Source organism: Myodes glareolus, chromosome 24 (assembly GCF_982192425.1).
Source record: "Myodes glareolus chromosome 24, mMyoGla1.1, whole genome shotgun sequence".
Taxonomy (NCBI): Eukaryota; Metazoa; Chordata; class Mammalia; order Rodentia; family Cricetidae; genus Myodes; species Myodes glareolus.
In genome coordinates this window covers 28,437,262-28,450,484 of record NC_142049.1, presented here as the reverse complement: position 1 = coordinate 28,450,484, position 13,223 = coordinate 28,437,262, and the positions used below count along the sequence as shown (strand labels likewise).

Sequence of the window (13,223 nt, the reverse complement as noted above, 5' to 3'; positions counted from 1 at the left end):
TTGTACAGCATGTGCAAATACCCAACCAGCTTAACTCTGCGATTGTTAATTCCATGAGATTTCTAAGAATGTGCAGGGAGGACCTAGGGGGGGAATGACAGGAAGGTGCCCTGCCTCTCTCTCTCTCTCTGAGTTCCTGGTCCAGGTACCCTTTGCTTTGTGGGAAGCAAGGTATAGCCCCAGGATCAACCTCAATTCAGCTTAGGCTCCTCCCAGAGCCTCAAAGGAAAGAAGCCTTCAAAGGAAGACTTTGCCTCTTAGCAACCTTTGAGGGCCCAAGATTCCCAATAGCCTACTTCTCCATTAATGGAAATTAGGACCAAGTAAAAACTAGTCTTCCACTCAGGAAAGACATCATGGGTGGCCCAAGACTCTGGGGTGAACTAAGAGCATACACCAAACAGATGGTATTGTTTTTCAATGGGCATAAAGCAACCCAACCGGCTTTGATATTCTGATGGCACAAATCGGACATGGCAGAGGCACTGCAGGGAGTAATGAGCTAGGGCTGGCTCTTACCTGCTCTATCCCTAGTCAGAGTCCCCTGCTTAGCCACTGCAGGCTTAACTCTGCCCTCTGCTAGGGGTGACACCCACCGTTGCAATATTTCACCAACAACTGTGCACTCTTCGCTGGCCAGGGCGGGGTCCAAAGTCCTGTGTTACATGTAACAGATTTGTGATTCTGGGGATGAAGTGGGTCTAGTGACCCCTTTTACATGGTTTGGTGGGAAAGACACAGGTCTACAGTCAGAGCTGGCTGGGTTCTGTCCCTACCCCCAACAGCCCCGAGCTGCAAACATCTCTGCCACACCTGTAAGAGCGTTGCAGGACAACCATTTAGAGAGGGATGGGTTGCAGAGGTTGCTGAGCACCATGCCTGCCCAGCACAGCAGATCCGTGATGGACCATCCTTAATAACGACAACCCTGGTCTCTACAGACCTTCTACCTTAGGTTGCTGATGTCTGGCTCCCTCTATGCCAGTCCTCATTGTATAGGGAAGCTGCCAGAAGGGAGGGCACCACCTCAACCAATCATTAGTGTCCACCCGAGGGAGGGAGGGGTCCAACCAGGAAAGAGGGCCAATGTGCTACCGGCCTTCTATGCCTTACTCAGCACACACACCCTTTAAACACATTGTGACCTTTATGGGTTGGTTGTATTAAATAAAGTTGATGTCTTGGTAAAGAAAAGCTATGCTGGAATGTCAGGCTACTCTCAGAGCACAGATGCTGTTTTTCAAGACCAAACCCAAGACACCCAGAAGGTCAGTTTCCTGAGATTTTGAAGCAAGCAACAGTGCAGACCCCTGACACCCAAACTTTGACCCTTCACTTTCTACCTCTAACTTCTCTGAGTTCAGCTTGCTTTTCTGTAAGTTGACCACCTAACTCCCAAGATCAAAGCAGACACGGGCCACGTTATTAAACTATGTCCAGGATACAGAAACACAGTGAACCTGGAGCAAGCCCATCTTCTCCCTTCTCCTCCCTTCCCTTTGATTCTGTGGTCCTCACTTAGTCATGCCAAAGGGCTGTTCTCTCCTCATCACACAGCCACAGGGATTCCCCAAAGGCCATTCTATCACGAGACAGACTCAGCATAGTCTCACCTGTAGGTGGCCACCTCCAAGCTGAGGCCTGTCTTCACCTGCACGAGCTCCTGGTACTCCCGCAGCCGGTCGGCCATGGCCAAGGTAAGGGCTTCTTTCTCGTCCTCCAGGCTGTCAATCACTCTCTGAAGAGAACAAAGAGCTTTTAGATCCACATCCCAGAACTTCATAGAGCAAACTAAGGAAACCATACTGACAGTGCAGGGCATGAAAGCATATGTCTCCTCTGTGCCGACAGTTTCTTAGAATGAATCTCTTGTAGGTGGAAGGTTCTCTCTTTATTGCATATGGAGGATTTTGATAGGATAGGTGCCTCTGTGTTTGGACTTCCAGACAAAATGAAGGCTTAGTTTATTAAAACCACTTTTGCTGCAGCCATCGGGCCCTGCAGGTAACCTAAATAACCCAACCAGGCAAGTCAGGTGCTACTTAAATGTTAGCCCCGACTAGAAATCTTCTTATAATACTTGAAACAGAAGTATTCTCTCATGTGAACTAAAAAGTCTCCCAAAGTCATGACTGTTGCAATAACAGCAGATAAGTGGATAGAAATATCCCTATTTTACCTAGAAATGGTATTTTAAAACAATCCAAGAATTACATCCCAGGCATAAATGAACAGACTCACACATACATAATTCTTCCTTTGGGAATGGAGTTAATAAGCCCATCCACCTGGTTAATTTCCTCCACTGGATCTGTCTTTTCCCAAGCTGGAAGACACTGCTGTCCCTGCCATCAGACCCCTGGCCAGAAACCATCAAGGACCAGCCACATAGTACGCACCAGGTAAACAGAATTTACGATTAAACAATCGAGACCTTATTACCCTCTTTAAAAAGTCCATTTCAAGCCAATACTGTCTGTTAATTAATGTACACTTTACAGTTCTGTGTTTCCTTCTTCTCTGCTGACCGGTCACTCTGAGGAATAATTAATCAAGCCAATATTGAAACACTGAGGCAAGTATTCTTGTAGCTTCTGTAATGGGAAGTAGCATTATGTGTAAATGTAATTAACCAAACTTGGGCACATATATGAGCACAGCCTTTGTAGAATTCAAAACGATTTGAGTGTTGGGAAAGGGGATTTGTTTTCGGTACTGCTAGAGATGCCCACCAAAAGGTCAGCAGTGGGTATGTCCTCCACAGACACAAGGAAGGAGTCTGAGAGTTCTCACCCTGCGGTCCTCAACTGTATTGTTCTATTCAGAGCAGGGTCTTTCTATGTCACCCTGGTTATCCTAGAGCTTGCTACGTAGACAATGCTGACCTCAAATTCACAGACATTCTCCTGCCTCTGCCTTCCAAGTGCTGGGATTATAGTTGCTCGCCGTGTCCATTAATGGATTAATCATTTTCAAAAGATGATTATCATGTAGATGAATCTGATTTTTATAGCACGCCCATTTGCAAGCCAATGATTGTTAAGCTTTCTGTATACAAATGGTGCCAAAAATTGTTAATTTTCTTAAGGATTTATTTTATTTATTTTACTTTAAAGTGTGTGTGTGTGTGTGTGTGTGTGTGTGTGTGTGTGTGTGAGAGAGAGAGAGAGAGAGAGAGAGAGAGAGAGAGAGAGCAGTTGCTCGCCACTGACATGGGTGCTGGGAAATGAACTCGGGTGCAGTACGCATTCTACAAGAGCAGCCAGGGCACACACTTAACCTCTGAGCCATCTTCCATCCTCAGCTGAGAATATTTTTAAAGCAAGATTCAGTTAGCTTTAAAAGCAAAGGGATACATCATAAAAACACTAATGTGGAGCTCGAGAGATGGCTCAGTGGTGAAGAGCATGTGGTCCTTTCAGAGGACCTAGGTTCCATTCCCAGCACCTACTCGGTGGCCCACAACATCTGTAATTCTAGTTCCAGGGGATCCAGTGCCCCTTTCTGACCTCTGAGAGCACCAGGCATGCATGTGGTACACAAACCCATAAAATAAAATAATCTTAAAAATTTTTAAGAAGAACCATTCACATCTCAGGGCATTATAAATCAGAATATATATAATATTATAGATTCCAAAACTGCCATTATAAGCAGATAGTGCAGTTCATCAAAGCAGGCCATCTGCCAGTCTTAAGGGACAGAGACGTCAGACTTGGCCATAATGTGCATTCACTCTCTAGCTAAGTCTCCATATTAGAAACCTATGAGGGAATACAAATTCAGATACAAGGTTGAAATCTAAAATGCACCCCCCAGTGAGTGTGTGCATGCACGTGTGTGTTTGTATGTGTGTATGTGTATGCTTGTGTGTGTACATGTTGCACTTTTTAAAAGAGAGGGTCTCAATACAGCCTAGGACAGCCTGTAACTCACAGACGTCTACCTCCAGAGTGTTGGCATTACAGATGTGTGCCACTATGCCTGGCTTGATATCTTTTCTAATACAATAAATTTGACCGAAGCATTAGAACTTGAGGATTTATCAATTACCCTTTGCAAAAAAATTTAAGTGCTGCTAGACCATTTAGAAATATCTATATCTATATCTATCTATATATCAGATGAACTCAGTTCTCCACTCACAGATCAAAATTATGGAGCCATGCCACAGCCCCGCCCAGGAATATTCTCTCCCCTCCCCCAGAACAAAGTCTAATTCTCTGTTCCCCACCCCACAAAATATAAACAGGAAAAGAAAGCTGCTCTGAAGTTGAAATAAATTTAGTTCCAAGCAAATTTCCATGTGAGTCAACTCTTCCCACACGGTGAAAGGAAAAGCCTCTGACTTTAGGAAGCAAAAATGAAATCACAACCAATCCTGCCAGTGGGAGGAAGTTTCAGACTCCGGCTCTGCTCTGCCAAAACTTTGCATGCCATGGGCCCAGCCAGGAGTGCTGGAGCCTCCCACACAGGGTGGTACTTCCAGGCTGCACAGAAGCAGTTTTATCCGAGGCTGCAAAATCTCAGGGGAGATCACAGTCTTTTAGCTGCTATGCAGAGGACTTTCCAGTAACATCACCCACAGCGCTAAGCTGTAGTTCTATCTCAGGGACGGCGGGCTGCTACTGCCTCTGAACCACGCTTGCGCCTGCCCTGGCTGAGCGTATCAGACAGACTGGCCAGAGCTTGCTGAAGTCCCAGTTGCCTAGGATCTTAAATGTTGGGGGCTGAAGGGAACTTAAATACTAGGATAGTTCATTCACACCCAAAACTAATTAATAAGAAGCATAAATTAAGCCAGGTGTGGAGGCACATGCCTTTAATCCCAGCACTCGGAAGGCAAAAGCAGGAGGATCTTTGTGGGTTCAAGGCCAGGCTGGTCTACCTAGTGGGCAGCCAGGACTACATAGAGAGATCTTGTCTCAAAAGGAGGAGGGGGAAGAGGAGAAACAGCAGTGTCAGTGTGAATGGGGTGTCATTGTATGTTTATAGCCGTTCCAAGCAGCACCCTAACCTCTGGGCTTATCTCACAGTGCCAGGAGGGCATTAGCGGAGCATCTCACATCGGCTGTGTATAACTCAGACCGCTGACCTTTGCCTGCCTTCTGCACAGATCTCCTTCAGCAAGGAGTGCCCTTCTTCGGGTTGCTCTTCCACAGTCCTGGAGGCAACTTTGATTTCCCCCTCTCTCTCTTACTCTATTCAACCTGCCATCAAACCTTGATAGCTTGAACTTGAAAGTAGGGTCCTTCCTCGGGGCAGCATTTCTGCTCCCCGTCCAAGACTCCTGCAGTTGTTGCAAGGGTGTCATCATGAGGTCTCCCTGTCCCCACCATGATCCAGCACAGACTATGCTCAACACAGCAGGGGAGGATCCACTAAGACATCCACTCTGCTCAGGACTCTCAGCGGGCTTGCGGTGGAACTCAGATTTAGAAAGAGGCACCTGAACAGAGAGCCTGCTTTTTTCGCCGTCCCAGTCGCGCAAGCTTCCTGACTTCTCCGGGAGTGGCGTGCACTGACTGGTGCCACCTCCAGACATTTGCCATCAGAGCGTGTCCTCTTCCATTTTGTTATTTTTTTTCCCACTGCTTTTTCCCATTGTCACAAAGAATGAGCCTGGCACCCTGGGTGCTTGACAACTATTAATTGAATAAAGTAATTAAATTCATTCAACCAACGGCAACCTGTGAGCTGCTCTGCATTTTCACGGATGAGGAAACTGGACCACACAAGGGTCAATGAGCTAAATCTTGAGGAGAATTTATAATCTGAGATAGACTGAGAGTCAGAATTCACCCCATAACAGGAAGGCTTCAATGACACGACTAATCCTGCCTGAATTCTTACGAAAAGAAATGTCTTGTTCTTGTTTTGGAATCATTCACACACAATTGGAGCTAGCAGCTAAAAGCTCCCATTACAGGGAAATCATGAGTGTGTCTAGGGTGAAGCAGGAGTAAATGATGTCATTAAGGCCTTTCTGAGGGCTACTAACAGGTTTTCCAACATCTCCTGCCATCAGGATACAGAAAAAAGAAAATGAAAGAAATAATGCTAAAATCATACACCAGGGAGCATGGTCTGAAAGCATCTTTCAGCTCTAGAATAACAGGTTCCCTCTGGGTTGGCATCTTAAAGTTCTAAAAAAGCAGGCCACCTCTGGGCTGGCATTCTAAGGTTCTAAGACTGCAGGCCTCCTCTGGGCTGGCATGCTGAGGTTCTAATACAGCAAGCTTCCTCTGGGCTGACATCCTAAGGTTCTAAGAAAGCAGACCACCTCTGGGCTGGCCTCCTGAGGTTCTAAGAAAGGAGGCCACCTCTGGGCTGGCATCCTGAGGTTCTAAGATAGCAGCCCACCTCTGGGCTGGCATCCTAAGGTTCTAAGATAGCAGGCCACCTTGGGCTGGCTCTTAGAAAGGACAATTATCATTTAACTGATTTAGAGGTAAAGGTTTCTCTTGTATAAAACAGGAGAAAGCAAATGTGGCCGAGTGGTGAGCTGCTCACCTCAGTCAGTGTGGATGGAATCCTGTTTTGGCCACTTACTGACTAGTGGCCCACCATTAATTTTACCATCTGTAAAACAGGGCTAATCTTAGCCTCCACCTCCTGAGATTGGGTGTGTGGACTAAGAGTGAATATACAGACTAGACCTGAGACTCCCCAAGGCTAACTATTTAGTAATGCAACCTTTTTTTTTCAGGAAGTCAGCTAAGTCAGTCTTTATATTTTCATTCTCTCCAGCGTCAGCTTCTAAGGAATTTGAGGGGGAGGGGAGTAGAGGCTTGGGGCTGCAACAATATTTTCTCTTTAATATAATTCTGAACACTGTTTATGACCGGTGATTAGTCTTTCAGAACGGGATCTGAAATGCAGTTTGCTGAGAAAGGGGTCATAATATAGTGAAGATTGCAGCTGGTAACATTTAGCAAAAATAAAACCTAAACTAATTGAGACTGAAGAAAAAAAATAATCGGGGTCCTCATTGACACTGTCCTGGCTCTCATTTCCAGAAAGGGGGTTGCCAAATCAGAAACAGATGCTAGGGTAGGGAGCTGAGGGTGGGATCCTATTGGAAGTCAGGAGTGACCGCAGTGTGACTTAACTGGGGTTGGAGTCCTGACAGAAGGGTTGGACAGTGATTCCACTTACACTTCCAAGTCCTGACCTTTCCTCCATTTGGGGAACTCCACTTCTACCTTCTCAGATTTGAGGTTCCACTGAGGATTTTATTAGGAAGAAAGAATCTGCTGGTAAAAAGAATCATGAAATCAGAGCTTCAAGGCCCCCAAAATATTCCAAGGAGGATGGGAGAGGGAGGTGCCCGAAGTCTACAACCCCAAACAAGGGATCCCCCCCCCCCAGGTTGATTCCTTGCGACTTTCCATGATCTCCTGTTCAGTCTCTGACTCTCTGGCTACTCAGCCCTGGGGACCCAGAGGAAATCAAGAGGTTTGCTGTCACATCACCCCAGTCATCCATTCGACACATCTAGCGGTCACGTGGGATTTTAAAGAACACACAGCATCTCCAACCTTCAGCTCCCAGCTGCAAACGCAGCTCTTAAAATCGTCCTGAAGTTGTGCTCGTGTTATTTCAAACCATTTTCCTGAAGAACTACCAATAGTATGATTAGGGAGTACTTCCAGTTCTGGCTGGGGCTGGGTGGGGTGGGAGCCAAAGACTAGAGCTGAACCCGAATGTACCGACAATAACTGAGCCACAGGTATACTCACGCCGCGGCGGAGGGTTAGCGCTCAGCTGCTCTGAAATAGGAACCGTTTATATTAGTCTGTAGTTGTAATAACATCTCACCACCGGGACCTGCTTTCTCCTAGTTTCTACACAACCCAGGTCTCTGCCGTCAGCTCATACTGTGAGCAAAACAGCCCTGACCCCTTTTCAGTATGACAATGACTTAGTCCTCTGAAGGGAACAAACAAAACCCAGAAAAATACGACAGCAGCCCAGAGAGCTCCGAGCAGCTGCCTCCAGCTGGAAAATAGTTCTGGCAAAATTAAAGAGGCACTTGGAGTCCTAGAAGCGTGGGCGGCCTCCAGGTAAGGACTTGGCAGTGCCTTGAAGCTCCCAGTGCACTACCAATCCGAGTCCAAAACCTGGGCTGAGTTTTGGATTTTAGGCTACTAGATCTAGCAAGCCCAGGAAACAAGAAAGAAAGGAAAAGAGAGGCAAAACTAGCAGGGCCGTTGGTCAGGACGTGCCTAGACACGTCTGTATCTAAATGTGACACACTAAAAAGATGATGGACACTAAGTTATCCACCGGGACTTGTCACATGACATCAGCTCTCTGATTGAAGGATCATTGCACCAAGCCCTTATTCTTAGGCTAGCTACATGCCAGAAACCTGCGATCTCATAAATAGCAAAGCCGCTGGCAGTGTACGCTTCCCTGGGTGGGGTTGGACCGGCTGAGGGTGCAGGGAACCCTGCCGCTCGCCCACTGGGTGCGCAGGGGGTGTCTGGACAAGGCTATAGGGAAGGGGCGCGGTCCCTGGCCACGGACCTGCCGCTCCTCGGCCTGAATCCCGTACTCCTCGCGCATCCGCAGCAGCTCATCCTCCAGTCGAGCGCGCAGCTGCTCCAACTCCAGCGCCTGGTTCCGCAGCGCATCCGCCTCCTGCGCGCACAGCTGTGCCTCGTCCTCCGCCTGGCGCCGGCTCTCCTGGCCGCGGCGCAGCGCCTGCTCCAGCTCGCGCACCTCGTCCTCGTACAGCTGCACATTCTCCCGCCACGACTCGGCCACCAGGAGCGCGTAGCTGTCGTGCACGTCCTGCAGGCGCGGCAGGGGCGCCGCGGGGCCGGTGGCGCGGGCTCGGAAGTGCATGGTGAGGCTGGCGGCGCGGGCACGGAGCTCCCGCACTTGGCGCTCGTGGACCGCATCCAGGTCGCGGCGTTCAGCCTCCAGCCGGCCCAGCAGCGCTTCGAGGGCGGCGCGTGCTCCCAGGGCCTCCTCCAGCTCCCGCCGCTCCGCGCCCAGCTCGGCGTCCAGGCGGCTGCGGGCAGAACTGACTTCCGCGCTCTCTCGCTGCAGCTCCCGCAGCTCTCTCTGCAACGCGTCGCGCTCGCCCTCGGCCAGCGCTGTGGACCAGCTGAGTTCGTCCAGCTGCTGCCGCAGGTTGCGCGCCTCCTCGGCGAAGCGCGTCTGGTCCTCGATCCAGAGGTTCTCTTGGCTCAGCCGGCGGCGCAGTTCCTCCTCCAGCAGCAGGTTCTCGCGCTCCAGCTCCCGCACCCGACACACGTAGTCGTAAAGCCGAGCATTGAGTTCCTGAAGCTCGGCCTTTTCGGAGCCCGTCTGCAGCCGCCAGGACAACATTTTGCTGGATGTGCGGGACTCTTTTTGATTAGCTTGCCTCCTGCCCTGATCTTGTCCCTTCCCGACCCGCCGCGCCGCGCCCGCCTGGATGCTGCCTCGGAGGCCCTCAGACTGGCACTCCGACTGGGGAGCTTCGCCACTTAGTGGCCGGGTCGTGCGGCCGTGGACTAGGGCCACCGCCTCCAGCCAATCAGAACGCGGCCCGCGCGGCCACTGTGGCCGGACAGCGCCCCCTGCCGGGAAGATTGCAACATGGCGAGACCGCCCAGCTCTGACCCCTGGTGGCCCAGGGTAATCTTTATGGCTACCTGGGACACATCACAGGACTCCTTTGTTGTTACCGCGCAGGCGCACCTAAGGCACCCCCAAATCCCAGATTTCCTTAATGAAAAATAAGTTGCCTGCAAAGTACCGCTGGGTGACAGGCCTTAACAAATAGGATGTTTCTCCTGGGTGGAGTTGGAGATGGGCGTGGTGTATTCTTTAAACACAAACTAGGTTTGTAGCTCAATGATAAAGTGCTTACCTAGCATGTGTCAGGCCCAGATATCAATACTCAACCACCACAAAAAAATTTTGTTTATGTTTATTACATATCCACACACACACACACTTGTATCTGTATTTAAAATAAGATCATTTTAGTGCTTTTAAGATTTTTTTATTTTTTATTTTTATGAATGTTTTGCCTACATGCATGTATGTGCATCACTTTCGTGCCTGGTGCCCACAGAGACTGGAAAAGAGAGTCAGATGCCTCTGAACTGGAGTTAAAAGCAGTTGTAACTCAAAATGTGGGTGCTGCAACTGAGCCCACCCCCTCTGCTGCCAGTGCTCTTAACCACTGAGCCGTCTCTCCAGCCTTAGATACGTATCTTTTAACTTCTGGCCTGAATGCATCTCCACTCGACAACATTTTATGTTCAAGTAAGATTTTCTTCCCACGCAGAGTGGGAAACCCTGCTTCCCTTCTTCCTTGCACAAACCACCTTTATGGGACTTCATGCTTTGCAACATCAACTTCATTCTGGTGGAGGAAGAACCTAGGAAGACTTTGAAGTGCTCCAAGCACAGAACATTCTAGACACCTACCATCTCTCCAAACTTTTGCAACTGCCTGATACAAACCCTCACTGTGACAGTCTTCTTTCCCTTCAACAGTGTGCCCTTAAGAAAACACTCAGTTTAATCACCATAGAAACCACGGCTCTCTCTGTTTTTACATCCTTGCATTTCATTACATTACACAGCAGTTATTCAAGTTACAAATGACAGTAACTGGAGTCAGTAGCATTAAGGAGTGCAGGAACAAGCTCAGCTCCATGGAGACAAACCAGCACAAAAAAAAAAAAAGGTCTGAAGAAGCCACCCAGTGGCCACTGGGCTCTTTTCAACAAGGCCACCAGTCTTTGATATTTCAGGGGCACAGGAAGATGGGTTGCTCTAAGTCACTTGAGGAAGCTCCCAGGGCTCTCCTTGTGAGGGATAGGAGTCTGTCCACAAACCACTGCAGAAAGTGGGCTCTTCTTTGCCCAAAGACCCCCATCTCCAAGGCGTCATTCTGCAGGGGATAGAAATGAATGTGTCAAATGGATGTGCTATCCAGCTCAGAATTCCTTCTTTTTCTTCTGAGGCTTAGTGGGCATGGAGGACCAAGACACTGGGCTGGGAGCCCTAGACCCCTGTCCTTATCTCTTCTCCTATTCACACCAGGGACGCATCAACACTTGATCTTTGATAATCATCAGACCTGCCTGCTTACCCACTCTGAGCATCCTCTCCTTGGCCACCCCATGACAGCAGACCATCCTAGGGCAGCTATAAAGTCACCAGGACTCAGCTGGAACCATTCACTCTCAGCACTTTGTCCACACATCCATGAGTTCTGGCTAGGCAGGGGACAGCCCTGCCTGGAAGTGGGGAACCTTCATGGACATCAGTGGGCCTCCTAAGAGATTGCTTTGCTCTGGCTCCTGGGTTTTTCCTGCCCCTCCCACCAGAATTTTAGAGTTTGAAACTCAAAGCTTCCCCTTTCTTACATTGTAAACCCATCTCTGAGGAAATGACTGCCCCAGGGTATAGCTTAACAGAATCAAAAACATGTGCCACTGGGAATATTGCGAAACAATATCCCATTGATTGTATGTAATCTTCATAGAACTGAGACTCGGAGGCAGGGACAAACTTCCCTAACTACATGACTACAGAACGTGGGAAGGAGCAAGCGTACTAGAGGTGACCAGAGCAGCTAACTTGAGCAGGCGAGGTCTGCACGTTTAAAAAGAAAAGAAGTAGGTGGGAGACGAGAGCTACTTGCAAAGGACTGGGTGAGGGGCCAGTGACCAACAGGGTTGCAAACCAAGAGTCTCTAGGGTACTAGTGCTGGGGAAGCCTGGAACTCTGGGAGATGCTCCCCCCCCCCATCCCAGCGAGGAAAGCTGCAGAACAAACCCTGGGAGGGAGAAGGAGAACACACCCTCTCTCTTCCTGCTGCTTTCCGACTAGCGTCTCCCACTGTGCAAGCCAGAAATTGTTGAAGCCTGGCAGTGTGTCCGGCAGGACTCCCTCTGTGGTAGACTGCCAGCTGTTACCTTACCGTGGGGTCAGCACAGCCCTTGCTGAAAAGAATTCTACAAGCTTGTAATTCATAATATGGCAAAAAAAAGAATTAAATTCTCAAAATTCAACATGTCCTAATCATTCAGCTACATTTTTCTCTTCTATTCTTGAGGGTCTGTGTGGGTGCTGTCCATAAACATCACGTCGTGTCCATCTGTCCATGAACATCGTGTCGTGTCCATCTGTCCATCGACATCACATCGTGTTCATCTGTCCATGGACATCACGTCGTGTCCATCTGTCCATGAACATCGTGTCGTGTCCATCTGTCCATCGACATCACGTCGTGTCCATCTGTCCATGAACATCACGTCGTGTCCATCTGTCCATGGACATCACGTCGTGTCCATCTGTCCATGGACATCACGTCGTGTCCATCTGTCCATGAACATCATGTCGTGTCCATCTGTCCATGAACGTCACGTCAGGGTGTTGACAGTTTGCACGTTAGAAACAGGAGGCGATGTATTGTCATTGACGGGGCCTTGCTCTGTGGGTTGTCCGGCCTCAGGAAATCTCCCTAGTGCTCTCCTGTTAAGAGTGCAGGGCACACTTCGCAGTGCGTTATGTTGTAGCTATTGAGTTGGGAATAAATTGGTGCTGGAGAAGTAGCTACATCCTGATCCCCAGCAGGCTTGTGTGTGTGTGTATATGTGTGTGTGTGTGTGTGTGTCTGCGATTGCATGGGTTTCCACTCCCCCACCCCACCCACTTTTTTCTCTAGTGTAGTGATATTTTGTTTGTGTTTTTTGTTTGTTTGTTTTCGGTTTTTTGTGGGTTTGTGTGTGTGTGTGTGTGTGTGTGTGTGTGTGTGTGTGTGTGTCTGTGTCTGTGTCTGTGTTTTGGTTTTTTGAAACAGAGTTTCTCTGTAGCTTTGGAGTCTGTCCTGGAACTAGCTCTTGTAGACCAGGTTGGCCTCAAACTCACAGAGATCCACCTGCCTCTGCCTCCCAAGTGCTGGGATTAAAGGTGTGTGCCACCACCGCCCGGCTTTGTTTGTGTTTTAACAAATAAATCTTGCCTGAGGATCAGAGTGCAGAGATAAGCCACTAGAGGCCAGGTGGTGGTGGCCCATACCTTTAATCCCAGTACTTGGGAGTCCCATGCCTTTGTCCCAGCACTAGGGAGGTAGACACAGGAAGGGATGTAGCTGGGTGGAGAGAGGAATATAAGGCAGGAGGAGACGGGAGCTTATTGTAGTCTGAGGATGCAATCTGAGCATGCAGTCTGAGGACAGGATCACCCTTTGGTCTGAAGATTCG

General features: G+C 48.9%; 1 protein-coding gene across 2 annotated transcripts in view; it reads right to left on the bottom strand.

Moving 5' to 3' along the window:
- Positions 1–9,470, bottom strand: part of Synm (synemin) — a 31,211-nt gene extending 21,741 nt beyond the window's left edge. For both annotated transcript variants that reach the window (XM_085682643.2, XM_085682644.2), the window contains exons 1-2: positions 8,533–9,470; positions 1,614–1,738 (exon numbers count right to left, since the gene is read on the bottom strand). In XM_085682643.2, the coding sequence (XP_085538769.2) occupies positions 1,614–1,738; positions 8,533–9,342 (935 nt within the window). In that variant the 5' untranslated portion in view covers positions 9,343–9,470. The remainder of the gene's footprint in view (positions 1–1,613; positions 1,739–8,532) is intronic.
- Between the last annotated feature and the right edge of the window lie 3,753 nt (positions 9,471–13,223).